At 36.6% G+C, this 15,431-nt stretch overlaps 1 protein-coding gene across 6 annotated transcripts in view; it reads left to right on the top strand.

Moving 5' to 3' along the window:
- The window catches only part of fto (FTO alpha-ketoglutarate dependent dioxygenase), a 181,971-nt gene that overhangs the window by 75,913 nt on the left and 90,627 nt on the right, over nucleotides 1–15,431 (top strand). For 3 of the 6 annotated variants that reach the window (XR_001604646.1, XM_016231535.1, XM_016231531.1), the window contains exon 8: nucleotides 3,856–3,980. Coding sequence is in view for 5 of the 6 variants with exons in the window: in XM_016231535.1 (XP_016087021.1) it covers nucleotides 3,856–3,980 (125 nt within the window). In the remaining variant the exon portion in view is untranslated. Of the gene's footprint in view, nucleotides 1–3,855; nucleotides 3,981–4,063; nucleotides 4,545–6,979; nucleotides 7,352–15,431 lie in introns of those variants that run through there. The other 3 variants (XM_016231532.1, XM_016231533.1, XM_016231536.1) reach the window with 3 other exon arrangements.

The following is a 15,431-nucleotide window of genomic DNA, read 5'->3' as shown; positions in this document are numbered from 1 at the left end:
TATATATATATATATATATATATATATATATATATATCGATGGATAAGTAATCATAATTAATGGATGATTGATAATTAAAAAATAGATAATTATTGATAATTTAGTAATGGTGTTATGAAACAGTACACAGCGTGTGTGTGTGTGTGTGGAAGGCAAATAATGCCATAGGACTTTGCCTTAAAGCATGGTTTTACACTATACATTTTCCTGATATATTGGTAAAGCCTTTTTCCTTCTCATACTGTTTGTATTCGCTGGATGTATTTGAAATCTTTTGAGTGGAACTGCTCTGCAGCTCTATGAGATTGACATATTGTGAACAGAAAGAGTGGTAGAATCATTAAACTCTTAATCTATAGATATATCAGGCAGCAGATTTGGTGTTTTTAGATGTTATAAAGGGCTTTTGTGTTTGCCTTTTTAAAACTTTCCCACCTAAAAGAAGCAGAGAGTGAGAGAGAGACAAACCATGGCAGATAAAAAAAGAAAATCACAAAGCTTTTAGCCTTTGCCTCATTAGCTCAAGCAAAAAGCACATGTCCAGTTGCCTCTGGCTAGAGGAACCACAGACCCCAGCACAAAAGCCTGCGGCCCACAGAGCTGCCCTACAATGCCTTCAAACGCTGTCACTTGTTGCGTTGTGCTTTTCAGCAGCTGGGTTTCTATTATCTGTCCCCTCCTCTGTCCTCGGACACATTGCTGTGATGTTGTGAACACATTTTTCTAATGTTTTACACTTCATATAATCCATTCTCTCAGCGTGCTGGCTCTGAGGGGAGAGGTAAGTGATGAGCCTCAGAGAGATCAGAGGGTCAATGTGGCTGAAAGGCCAAGCTCTCAATCACACACACACGCACACACACACATGCATGCGTTTATATATTGCCTCTGCTCAACAAATTGAACATTGCATGTATGATTCAATCTTCTAGTATTCTGCTGTAGTTGAACCCTTACCGTGCTTCAGTACATCGACTGGTGGACTGGTAACAGAACTCCCCCCAAAAACATGTCCCACCAACCAACATATAGTGAAAAAAGTGTCTGTGCATTGGCACAGAAGGCCCCAAAAGGTTTTCGAACACCTCATCTACACTTTAAAATGTATGAATGAAATTTATTTGCAAGAAATATAGCACTTTTCAAGCAAAACGTTCTCAAAAATCAGATTTGACTGGTTTTGAAAGATAAAACAATAGGCATACTGTTTAAAATGGAGACAAAATGTAGTCAAGCAAATTTTAGGGTTGTCATACATTAGTGGAACATGTTAGTGTTTTGAATTACTGTACACCTTTGGTTACTCTGACTTTATACACTCACAAAAAATTACGTTAGCTGCGTCTGAATTCACAGTTAGAGTATGTACTGCTTTTGATGAAGAATTTGCTTTTTGACTGTGGAAAAAGTATTTTATATTGACACAAAAGTTCATTTGTGTAGTATGACTATAATCCAGACATTTTGTATGTGCCATGTTGCTATTGTCATGTGACCTACTATGTCAGCGGTGTCACTTTTCCTTAACACTGAATATGTGTCTCCTGTGGCCTCATGGGATAGTAAAGATACGTATTTCAGAATCAGTGGAACCTTACTGTTTTATGAATACGTCCTATTCATTACTCATTTGACATACTGCTTTTCGCATACTACATAAAAAAAGTAGGTTAGAAGTAATTAACCAACTTTTATTTTGGTAAAGTTAGTAGTAAAGCTATAGCATCATTTGTTTGCAGATTGTGTTTAATTAGAATTTTTTTAACTAATTATAAAAATGTCACACATTTCTTAATGTGATAGTTCCACCAAAATTCTGTCATCGTTAACTCACCCTCATATCGTTCCAGACCTGTATGACTTAATTTATTCTGTGGAACATAAAAGAAGATATTTTGAAAAAGTATGGCAACCAAACTGTTTTGATGACCAGTGACTTCCATTGTAAAAAAAAAAAACACTTAAGACTTATTTCAAAATATAGTCTTTTTTGTTACACAGAAGAAAGAAAATCATAACGATTTAGAATGACATTAAGGTGAGTAAATGATGAAAATGTACATTTTGGTTTCCCTTTAGTTGTGCAGTTTTTAAGGCCACTGTAAATGCTTATTGAGAAGTCAAATACTCTTGACAGTTTAATTATTGAATGATACAGACATGCTGAAAGTGCATTTAACATTTTTTTTTATCCCATTAACATAAAACTACTTTGAGCACACTAATGTCCAACTGATCTGTCCATTAAACAGAAAAAAGCATACACAAACCATCGTCATGCTGCCTATTTTTTGTATGTTATTATTATTGTATTTAAAAGTAATGCAAATTGAAACATCATTGAAAAGCAAATATCATTTTGTCCTGCTGTTTCTGATTCTGGCTTAATCATCAATGTTTGTAAGATGGAGTCCTGCAGCATAAGTAAAGAATAGATTTGACTTCTGACATGAAGGGAATGAATGTATATTGATTTGTTTAAGCACTGGCTAAAAGAAAAGAAAAGAAAACAGATCATTTTGAAAAAATACAGTGTAACATTTTTATTGTTATATTAAAATGTTTTTTTTTGTTTTTTTTAAAGAAATATATATTTTTTTCAGTAAGGATGAATTAAATCGAAATTAATCGAAAGTGACCGTACAAACATTTACGGTGTTAAAAAGATCAAATAAATGCTGTTCTTTTACACTTTCCATGCATAAAAATACTGAGAATACTGAATATATCACTGTTTCCACAAAAATATTAGGCAGCACAACAATTTTCGTCATTAATAAATGTTTCTTGAGCATATTATAATGATTTCTGACAACTCATGTGGCGCTGGAGTAATGGCTTCAAAAAAATTCAGCGTTGTCATCACAGAAATAAATGACATTTATATATGTCTATATATATTAAAATTTTAATATTTCACATATTACTGTTTTCACTGTATTTTTTATCAAATAAATGCTGCTCTGATGAACGAGACTTCAAAAACAAAAAAAAGTATTATCTACTACGAAAGTTTGCACTGAAAATCTTGTCTTATGCCATGATATCAGTTACAATTCCGCATATTCAAACTTCACATCAAGTAAGTTATGAGACACTCCTGGGCTAGCTATGTTTTGTCAATTATGTCAAAACATGACACAACATTCCTTTATGCAGTTTAATTTGAATATCTTTGAAATTTTAGTAGCAAATTGTAATGCTTTTGCCCATCGTTATGCTATCATTTACAGTAGTTGTGGTTTCTGTATATAAAGTACACAACCATTCAAAAGTTTTGGGTCGGTAAGATTAAAAAAAAATGTTTTTGAAAGAAGTTTTTTCATGTTCACCAATGCTGCATTTTCTACAGTATATAAAAAACAGTAATACTGTGAAATTTTATTTCAGTTAAAATGAACTTTTCTTTTTTGATGTATTTAAAAATTTTCAGCAGTCATTACTCCAGTCTTCAGTGTCACATAATCCTTCAGAAATCATTTGAATATGCTGATGCGGTGCTCAAGAAACATTTCTCATTAATATCAGTGTTGAAGACCGTTCAACTGCTAATTTTTGTGGAAACCTTTATACTTGTTATTCAGGATTCTTTGATGAATAAAAAGTTCAAAAGAACAGCCTTTATATGAAATAGAAAAATGTTGTACCATTATAAAAGTCTTTACTGTCACTTTTGGTTAATTCAATGCATCCTTGCTGAATTAAAGTATTCATTTCTTTCAAAACAAACAAAAAATACTGATCCCAAAAGTTTGTAGTGTATTGTATTACGTTGTTGTGCATAACTGACTGACTGACCAAAACTGATTTTGTGTAGTTTGAAGTTATAAAGGGACTGTGTTGTTTGTTTGCAGACTCAGCTGCTGCTGGATGTGGTGGAGGACGAGAACACGGCACAGGAAAACAGAAGAGAGTTGGCAGACGTTTTGCTGAATGCCCTGACGGACAGACAGCAGCACAGACAGACATGGAGGGACAGGTATGTGTCAGTGTGCTAAACTCTTGTGTTTAATGTCACGTCTTCAGTGAATTGTATAGAAGAAAGGATTTTTTTTGTTTAAGTTAGCAGGAGGACAATCCTTCAGGCCAAGAGAGTTCACACAAACACACGCATACACATGTGCTGATAGCCCATTGACTTCCTTCCTCTGAGATAAGGGCGACTGAGAGACATAGACCATTTGTTCCGATAACACAGCGAACCAGCCGTGCACACACATATACACATACCAATACATTAGCACACACTCCTCCTTTCTCTTGCTTTATTATTTCCCATCAGACTACTGTGTGTGTGCATGTGTGTGGTATTCAGATCAGACCATTAGTCAGTGTGGCCTGAAATAACTGAATTTCCCCCTTGAAATTCTTGCATCTTAGCTTTAACAAAAATAAGGACTCCTCGCTGTCTTCTTGTTTCTGTGAAGTGGCCTCTTTAAGGGGGTCGTCCCCTCGCATTGACCCCAGAGTGACGCCCAGGGCTGTTGGTACCTGTAAACAGTGCTGGTATTTGCTAAAACTGCATTCTTAAATCAGATGATGAAAACTACGAAGCAGACCATGATTCATTTGTCAGATGGCGTCAAGGACACAAGCACACACACTTTTAGCGCTGTGTGGTATGGTATTTTAATTTGGTATGTTTCTTCTAATGATTTGTTTTAGTTAATGATATGCTGTTGTTAACTGATCCACATTATCCAACATAGTTTTACAGAAATTTGCAAAAAATATTAATGTTGCCATATGATAGCATATGATAGTTTTTTTTCTTCTTTTCTAATTTACAAATTACAGTATGTTTTCTTCTTTTCAGTCAAAAGTGAACATGGAATGTTCAACATAGGCTCATTCGAAATATGTGCCCCTAAATACATTTTTGCAAAACTGAAAAAACGTACCAATACATACGAATCGCTGCAGTTTCCAGTTGAAATAAACACTAGAGACAGTAAAACTCCAACAACTTTGATTCCTTTTCACACACAGTATGATTTACAGCTCCACATTTTTGATTAATAAAGCCTCATTTTCGCGTAATTACTTTAGGAATATTATGTTATATATTCAAAACAATGTTAACTTGCTGCGAGATTTCAAAACTGATACTTTTGAGCGTTAGCGTCACATATGCAGCTTCATATGTATGGGTTTTGATATTCAGTAGGTTTGTTCGGTAGCTCACGCAGTATGGAGTTGCACTTGAGTGATGAAGAGCTCCGGTACGAATCCCTTGAAACTATGCTTCGACAAAACAGCCCAAACCTGCATATAAGGAAGTTCAAATGGCACGGTTGCATTAACAAATGCATTTTTATATCAGTTTTGCATTTGTTAACACTATCGGGTAGGTTTAGGGTTGGGTTTGGTTTGGTGTAGGGGATATTTCCGACACAATAGATCATTCACTTTTAGCGACACTCCCCGGTTATTTGAATTATGAACCACCGCAATATGTACCTGAAACAATGTAATAAAAACACAGCAATACGTGCCTATATCAACGTAAAAAAAACGTACCAGGGTCACGTATTGAACCCGTGTTTTAGCGCCACTCACTGGACATTTCACTTTGAAGCTGCCGCGAAACGTTTAGTAAGGTGCGTAATAACTGTGTTGCAGAAATGTATTTAGAGGCACGTATTTCGAATGAAATGTTTTATGACACAGGTTTGCTAATCCGATTGACAACAGTGAACATTTTCAGAATCATTGTTTTTATGGTTTTAACCCATAGGGTTCACTCAGTAATTTTGTAGGAGTGTACAAATACATAAAATAAATAATTAATACAATATTTATATAATACAAGGAAAAATGCATTTTTTTTCAGAAAACTTTTTTTGGACCATTTTCCATTGTGTTACCAATAATAATAATGTGTTTCTCTTTTATATATGGTAACGTTCAAAAGTTTGGGGTCAGTACAATTTTTATTTATATATTTATTTATTTATTTAAGAAATCATATTAGAGTGTTACTTGAGCACCAAATCAGAATGTAATATTTCACAATAATTTTTTTGTAACATTTCACAATAGCTTCTTTTTTTATCAAATAAATGCAGCCTTGGTGAGCATAAGATCATTTTTTTTTTTTTTTTTTTTAATCTTACCGATCCCAAGTTTTTGAATAGTGTTTGTTTCTATTATATTTAATAAAAAATAAAAATCAGATGTGGAGAAATATTTCACTATTAGAACAAGTTGTACCTTGTAGTCTTAGGTTCATCTCACCGCTGAAGAAACTGAGTGGTTACTTACACACACAATGCATTTGCACACTCGGTCACGGCCACGGAAGTTTATTTCATCAGACGGAGCAGCTTGATTAGATAAAGCTACCTTCACTCCTCTGTGTGCACACACTGCAATGTGTTTGAACTCATCCCTTTCCACTATCACTTCCTGCCCCCCTTCTGGAGCGAGATAACGTCACTCTTCGAAACATCAGGCACAGGTCTGTAAAGTAGCTGTCAACAAATCACATTTAAGGAGGGCAGGCAGATAGCTCAGGCTAAGGTTAAGACACGCTGCTAAGACAAAAATGAACTCATAGCTGATAATATCTCCTTCGACACAAGCTGATAAAGTGAACGTCGTACACCACGTTCTGCTCACCTGAATGCTGTGATGTATTAATACTATTATTTTGACAGACTGTCATAACAGCTATCATGACTCACAGTGCCGAACACAAACATCCATTTCTGACCACTCTTCTTGAAAAGAAACTTCTTGGAGCAGCGTGCTAAATCATGTCGCTTATTTTGCCGTGAAAGGCTACGATTGTTTTATTAATTTAGTATGCAGCAGGCCCGCTCCTCACATTATGCCTTTCTTTTGTTTCTGTGTCTGTGTTTTGAGTGGTAAAAACCGGGTGATGGATGGTTGGCGCTACAGGCTCATAAACATAAGCACAGCGGGCTGATTGATTAAGGCTTTTATTGTCTTACAGACATTTGCTTTCTTAAACAGTAGTTGGAGTGTTGCAGACTGTGGGGCCTCTGGACCTGCTTTCAGCTATCTGAAGTTACCCTGAGGGACAGAGATGCTAAATGTGACTGTAGGCTTCTCCTGTTGACTTATGGGTACTCGGGCTTATTAACTTACCTAATGCACTCATGCAGGTCACCTTCAGACATTTTGGCTCTTTATGTTAACCTCTTTTGATGGACTCGTTAAAAATATGTTTGGCCCATTTTTGTCATTTACTTTTTATTTTTCTCTAGTAATATAAAAATGACAAGACAGATACTGCAGTCACCCAGATTAACAAACAATCTCCTATGAATTATTTTACTGGACTTTTACTGGAATCTCTTTTTTTCCCATAACACACAACATGTGGAATTAAAATTTGGTAAATAAACTGCGAAGACAATAATAATAAATTAAAATGTTTTTATCTTATACTGCTGGCCTTTGTTTCTGCTGTGCACTGCATTTCTATTTATTATTTAAAATTGAATAAATGAAATGCAGGTATGTGCGTTTAGATCTGTATCTCTGTTGCGGTTGTTCTCAAGCTTTTTGTCTTAAAGTTCCCATTCTCCAACACATTATTTTGTATTTTTTGGTATTTCTGCTGTAATTATGGCAACAGAAACTGGGAGGGGTTAACATTTTCATTACTTTATTATCATTTTTTATTTATTTTCTTATTATATAAGAACTAATTTTTGAATTTTAATTTAGAGTTCATATTATTTTAACATATCATATATATATATATATATATATATATATATATATATTGTGTGTGTGTGTGTGTTTATGTTTATTTTTTCATTTTATTTAACTTTTTCATTTAAATAGTTTGAAGTGGTTCTGAGGCCCCCTTGGAAGTTTGCTCCTGGTTGAGCTCTTTTATAATGAAGGGGTAAGTGCAATGCATGTAAAGGGGACCATATATGCATATCCATCTGTGCTTTTGGAATATTCTGGAATGATTTGCGCTTTAAAATGGGTTGTATCTTCCATAGGTCAAAATCAAACACTTACAGAAGGAAGACCTCTTAGAGATTAATTTGCATTGGCAGACGAAAGGGCTTGACCTTGAGGTTTTTGTTTCATCCATATGCAAGCTGCAGTGTTGTGGGTCAAGACCATTGATCTCGCACCCTTTATGCCTGCACAGATACACTGCAATGAGACTTTACGTAAAAAGTACACATGTGAACACACTCTCAGATAAAACCGACCTTGCTCAGGTAGATAGTACAACTCCTGTCACATCTACATCCCTCTGTTGACCTCTGCAGGGGTCACAGTCCATTCCTGCGGTGGGCAAATTGCGTGTTTGGGAGGTGATGAAGGGGGCAGTGCCGGGAACAGCTGTGTGGTTTGTAGTGACCGTGCTAACTGCTGTTGGCTTTGTAAGGTCATTATATGATAATGAAAATGATTACTGAATTACATGGGGGTTTTGGAGAGGGGAGGGGAGTGAACGGGCCTGAGTTTGATAAATGATCTCTGAAAATGCCCATCTGTCTCCAACCCCCTCTCTTTCATTCTCTCTCTGTTATATTTCCCCTCTTTTCCTTTTCATTGCCATTTCTGTGTTTTTGCTTAATTTGTTTTGCATTATCACGATAGAGTGAAAAAAGGGAGCAATAGGAGAAGTGTGAGAGGAAGTGTGCAACTGTGTGCAACTGTGTGCATTTGTAGAGTTGGACTCTCAGTAAAACCACAGGAGAGAGCAGCCACCGTTCATACTTTACATCAGATAATGGAAAAATGAGCTCACCCTCTCCTTGATATACAAAATGTCTATCAGGTTTAAGTGGACAGGGCAGATTTAGGGCATCGTTTACTAAAGCATGTAGGTCATGCAAAACCAGTTTTTCATAGACAAAAAGAGCAGGAGATCATGTACTTGGATGAATGGCTCTATTAAAGGCTTAAGTTATGAATCATTATATTTCAATTTGAAAAGATTTACGAACTGCAAAAGACTTCAGTTAATATGCTCTCTACTGCATTTTGATATTTTGAAAATGTCTCTAAAAATATAGGTCACACTTACAAGATTCAATTCATCAACATTAATCCATCAGATATCACAATATATACATATTATTACAATTTACAAGACAATTGTTTTCTCTTTTGAAATGTAATTTATGATGGTAAAACTGAATTTTCAGCAGCCATTACTCCAGTCTTCAGTGTCACATGATTATTCAGAAATCAATCTAATATGCCGATTTGGTGCTCAAGAAACATTTATTATTATTATTATCAATGTCGACAATGGATGTGCTGCTTAATATTTTTGTGTAAACCTTGATACTTGTTTTTCAGGATTTGATGAAAAGTTCAAAAGAACAGTTTTTTTTTTGTAGCATTATAAATGTTTTTACTGTCCTTTACTGACCCTAAACTTTTGAATGGTAGTTTGTAGAAATTAATAAATGCTGAAAAAGTATAATGTATACATTCACTATAGTGTTAACTTATAGAACTTTATTATAAAGCATTAACAAAATATTTGAATTTGAGTTAATCATTCATAACCACAATGCATACATTGTGGCAAATGTTTGTTCGCATGTGTTGCGAGTGAGTGTTGCATCCTGGAGGCTGTAGCTGCCCTCATCACTCACCCTCAGTGCGTGCCCTCTGACCTCAGACTCTGGATGTCTGTATTTTAGTGAGTGCGTTGAGTGTGTTGTGACCTCTCGTACTTCACCTGGGTGGAAACCTTCTGAACAGAAATGCCACAGGCTGTCATCACACACTCACACACACTGAAAGGTCATGGAGTTCAGAGGGCAAGCAGAAGTTTCTCCACAGACTAGAATATCAAACACCAAACATTACACATATAGACAAACATGATTGCACAAGGTCAGTGTTAATACTTTGCGAGTAGCGCGCATTGAAAAATCAGTTTTAGAAGAATAAATGTATTAACATGTTACATTTTGAATTAGCACTATAATACCGAAATTACTTTAAGTAATGCACAATCCTATTTCTCTTCCATTCCATTGGCTGAGGCAAAGGTGTATTTATTCTTAATCATAAAAAATATGTACATTAATGTGAAATCACATTTTTATGCTTACATTTTAATTTACCAGTATTATTTTAGTATTTTTTCATACATTACTGTAGGACCTTTAGAATTTTAAAGTCTGTGTAAATCAATATTAAATGTGTGTTCTGAGTTTGTTTTACATCAGAGAAAAAAAGTTATTAACCACTCAGCCAAATTTGAATGATAAAAAGCATCCAAGTAAATAAAATAAGATATCAAACCACGCCCACTCGCGAGAAAGGTGCCGTCCCTCTCAACTGTCAAATACCACTACAACCTGAATGGATGCTCCCTCTAGCAGCTTAAATGGATTTACACAGCCATACATGTTTGGTAATATGCATTTACGTGACGAAGGCATAGCTAGCTAGCAAACTGTAGGCTGTAGTAACTAATGGTAATGACAGTAACTCGCGATTGAGTGGACAAACCTCTGATGTTAATGCGCTCTAGTTGTTAGGTGTGTTCGACTTGAACATCAAAGTATGACATCAAAATATCGCGAGAGCAATTCGAAAGCATAAGGAGCCATCTGCTCTCAATAGCTCTCACGTTACTATGATGCCATACCAAAGCCACTAGAAGGCAAGCCTGCAACCAAAAAAGCGTAACTGCTAATGCTAACGCTTCCGGTTTGCCAGTAAGTGGGAAAGGAGACCAGAGGCTGTTTTTTTTAATGGATGTCAATGGAGGAGTGGCTTCACTAAGCTGAATAAACAGCTTTTTAGAGGAAACAGCTTATAATTTAATTAATCGACAGCCTATCGGCTAATCTTCAACATGTTTTACACTAAGCAATCATTTTGGTTTGAACTAATTTTAGAGTTTACACCCAAAAAAAAAAGCAGTTTTATAAGAGAAGTCACTGACTTTTTGTGACAGGTGGGATACAGCTTACGACATTTCTCATTCATTCCTATACTATCCGTAAACAGCGATTGAGTGTCGCACAACTCTGACTGAAATTCAATGACGTCAAGGCTGTAACGTGATTGGTTTTTAAGGGACACGTGATCCAAGTTTACCGTTACACTTTCTCCAAAAGTAAGTAATACAGACCCTTTCATCTCCCTATAGTAACACAATCTCTGGCCATACAACGATCGGTCTGCGCAGCACTGGTTTGTCGAACACACTTCTTAAGTGTTAGGGGAGTATAGGCTTGTATCTCTGCCGCAATTATGCGTGCGAAAGATCATATTTTGAGCGCATAAAAGTGCATTTTGCACGCGCGCAATCTGAGTTTTGTGGAGAAAACGTTCGTTTCGCAAAAAGTATTTTGAGCGCACGAAAATCAATTTTGCATTTAAAATACGTTTTTGGATGTGTGCAGACCTTCTCTTTTGCGCATGCAACGTTTCACTAGCTTGCTCCCTTGATGCCAGCCCTCAGTGCTCTCTAAATGCCAACAGCTCGTTTGCTCAACACAACCCAGCATTATAATATGCCATAATTCCAGCCAATCGGAGATGAGGCTGCTAAATTCTGATTGGCTGCCTTGACAACCACACAACATTTCTTGCATTACCACGACAGCAGAAGAGGAAAAATACAGTGCATGCATAATTAATATGCAAGTTGATATTCTGATCATATTTTTTTCCAAGCACATTTGACCAATTCCAAACGACATCAATCTTAATAACCACTATTAATCTTGTATTTAATCACTTATAATCTATATATTATTGTTCATGAAGGCTGGAAGTGATAAACGCCTTATATTCAGGTGTGCATAATTATTAAGCAGATTTATATGATCTTTCGCGTGCAGAATTGCGGCAGAGATGTAATCCCATAGGGGAGGGACTATGATCAGTGGCTCCAGTGCGTCATCGAGACATTTTCAGCTTAATTTGAGTTTTACAATTTCGTCATTTATGTGCTTTTGTCATAATTAGTTATTAAACATATTTCTATTTATTTTTGCTGAGCTTTTACTAAGCTTTATTTTTGTTTCAGTTTTTATTTTAGTAATTTTTATACTTGTTATGGTTAGTTTCCAAGGCAACATTTCTTCTTCTTTTTAAGTTTAAGTTTTTCATGTAATATTTAATAATAATAATAAGTATTTTAATTTATATAGCGCTTTTCCAGAGCTCAAAGCACTTTACAAATCAAAACATAAACACAACAAAAATACAAAAAAAAACAAAAACAAAAAACAATAGTGTATTTTTTTTCTCGATTATTTTATTTTAGTTTGATTTCAGTTACTAGAAACAATTTTGAATAGTTTCAGTTTTGATTTTAGTTAACAATAACAAAACTGCAACTGCATTAAATGTAGATAATGACATTCATATTGGCAATGCTAAAAATACTTATAGTGTAATGCTAACTGGTTATGAAATCTAGAAAATGATAAAACTATGTTTTCAATGAAGCATCTAGGAAAGATATATTCAGGCCGGATCGAATCATGCATGCCATCACAACATGGCACGACACAACATTACTAGCTTTATAATATTAAAAAAGTCAAGCAATCAAAAAAAATGCAATGCAAAAGTAACTAACAAAAACTGACATATTAAAGGGGTCATATGATGCTTTATTAAAGATCATTATTTTGTGTATTTGGTGTAACAGAATATGTTGACATGCTTTAATGTTCAAAAAAAATTTGTCTACATTTTTTTAGGAGTAACACAAAAGCTATACTTAAAAGTACCATTCCCATGAACTGAATGTACATCATATTGCATATTAGAGGTGACATATCATGAAAATCTGACTTTTCCAGGTTTTAAGTGCTATAATCAGGTTCCCAGTGCATGTCAACCAAGGAAACATGAAAAAGATGAACCCATTAACTTTGTTTTGGTAAGCCTTTTTCTGCAAGCGTCTGAGAAAACGAGCGCGTCTGATTTCGCTCCCTTGGTGACGTTGCAAAGGGATCTCATTATAATATTACTGCCCCTTAATCTGTAAGTTTCCACCCACGGCATTGTCATTTTGATTTCGCAAGCGACAACGGTGTACCAGCTCTAATGCCATGGTGAAAGTTTGAGCAAAACATGCTAACTGTTCGGTCTTTGGCTGCACAGACGAGTACAGAACACTGTTTACAGTCCCAGCCTCAGAGAAGACAACAGAGCAGTGGATTTATTGATTTATTTACTGTATATTGCTGCTGCCACACAGATCTAAAATAAACATGCAATTTATTTCCCCACAGTTTACCTTCACAGACATAACCAACTGTTTTTGTAACTCGTGTGTGTTTTTAATGTAAACTTGTATGTGAATGAGAACTTAGTTTAGTACTCAAATGCTGTGACAGCCGCTTTGTGTCCGTGTGCTTCGGATGTGTGCGCTCAGAAAACCGTATATCAGAAGTTTAAACTCATATGGTTTAAAACGCATGATTTCAGAACGATAAACATGATAATCAGAACCAAAACAGATGTTTTTAGCAGGTCTGAGCTGTAATGGCGCAGCTCTATTCTGGAAAAGGGGGCGGTGAGCAGCAGCTTATTTGCATTTAAAGAAACAGGACCAAAAAACAGCTTATTTCTGCTTCCACTCAAAATAGGCATCTTCAAAATGTAATAATTAATGATCTGTGGAGTATTTTGAGCTGAATTTCACAGACACATTCTGGGGACACCAGAGACTTATATTACATATTGTAAAAAGGGGCATAATATGTCTCCTTTAACACATTCACAGTTGGTTTTCCCTCTGTCTTTATACCTCAGTCTCACTTTCATTGGCACACAAATGCACTCCACCGGTTGTTGTCTCATGAGGAGCGTGGTGTCTCCATAGCTGTCAATCCTGCGGCATATCTTTTGTCCCAGCAGTGACTGTGTCCCTCCCACCAGGGTCTGACAGAGGACAGACAATAGAGATGCTGTCCCTGAGTAGAGGGAAAAAGACCGTTAACGTCTATCTTCAGTGAGAACGGACAGGCTCACCCTGCACATGACAGCTCTGATGCTGGGGAGACCTTTACAGTTCGTAAGGATGGAGATATCTTGCACACACACACACACACACACCTACACTTGAGGGTCACATGCTGTTTGCTCTCGCTAATGGATCGGTTTAATTAACCGAACCACGTTTGTGTGAGTTTGTCTGCCAGTAAGTAGGATGGGTTAATGAAAAAGCCGTAACAACACACAGGTACACACCTGTATACGAACATGCTTACACACACATGGAGCCAAGTGATGGTGCAGTGTGTTTTTTCTTACGGCCTGTGATGGGTGTTTTAGCATCGCTGGCTAGAGCTTCTCATGCGTTTCAGCGAAGGCTCCAGTGCTCACAGGCAAACACCTGGACTTGCTCTCTCTCACACACACACACACACACACACACACACACACACATATTCTCCTGCTGGTGTGTTTGCTCGCTGCAAAGCACTCAGAGAGGCAACAAATTTATTTGTGTGTGTCTGGGTGTTTCTTTCATCATCGACAGCACTGTAATTAGTGTGAAAGTGATGATTGGGCTTAAAAGCTGTCATCTAATTTGTCTGTCTTTATCGAAACAAACATGTGTGGTCCCTCCCTTGTGACGTGCGTGCAATGTGTGATTACCAGTAGAGCGAGTGTCTGAGAGTTTGATCGTAAATTACTCCGATACACCTAAACCGCTGTTTAGCAATCATAAAGCTATGCATGACATACCCACCACGGCTGCAGTCCCCTTTGTGTGGCTGCTCTCGTATGCCTGCGGTTGTCAGGATTGTAGAGTACACGCAGTGACCCACTCGGCGAACCGTTTGGATTTGGGGGGGCACCAGTACACTCTGGAATGTTGTTCTTATTATATTTGTTTGTGGAGAGGAAAAGTAAGTCCTATTTGTTTCTTTGCTCGTGTGTTTGCGGCGAACGAACGCAAACAAGTACAAGGAATTACACCCAAAAGTACACTTGCATACTGGTGAACACATGTGGCATCCTAATAGCTGGGTGGATGAGGCCTGTTTCTTGGCACATGGAAGGTTTCATTATATGACCAAACTCTAAACAACAGTTTATAAGAGGACATGATTCAGCAAGTTGCCTCCCCGTGTAAAACTAACGTTTCTCGGTTGCATCCAAATTATAGGGGATAATGCCATTAAAAACAGAGAAATTGCTTTTCATTTTAATTGCTCGCTTCGTTAATTATGCTTTTTGCAGTGATAGTAATCGGTTTGCCATGCTTGATGCAGTTATGAGCAACGCAGAAATTCGGGGCCCCAGCAAACAGTTGCGAACTCTTCTATTAAGCATTGATTTTATATGGAAAGAGAGACTGAGAAACACGTGAGGCTAACCAGTGTGGTGCAACATTATTGCATAGCAGAAAAAGCCAAGAACAGTCTGAATTGAAGTGAGTGAGAAGGGGTGAGGATGTAGCTGAGCCAGAATGTGGAGCTCTGCT

The sequence above is a fragment of the Sinocyclocheilus grahami genome, unplaced genomic scaffold, assembly GCF_001515645.1.
Source record: "Sinocyclocheilus grahami isolate Dianchi unplaced genomic scaffold, SAMN03320097.WGS_v1.1 scaffold394.1, whole genome shotgun sequence".
NCBI lineage: Eukaryota > Metazoa > Chordata > Actinopteri > Cypriniformes > Cyprinidae > Sinocyclocheilus > Sinocyclocheilus grahami.
Note: the sequence above shows the minus strand (reverse complement) of the source record. Positions and strands in the feature narration are given on the sequence as shown.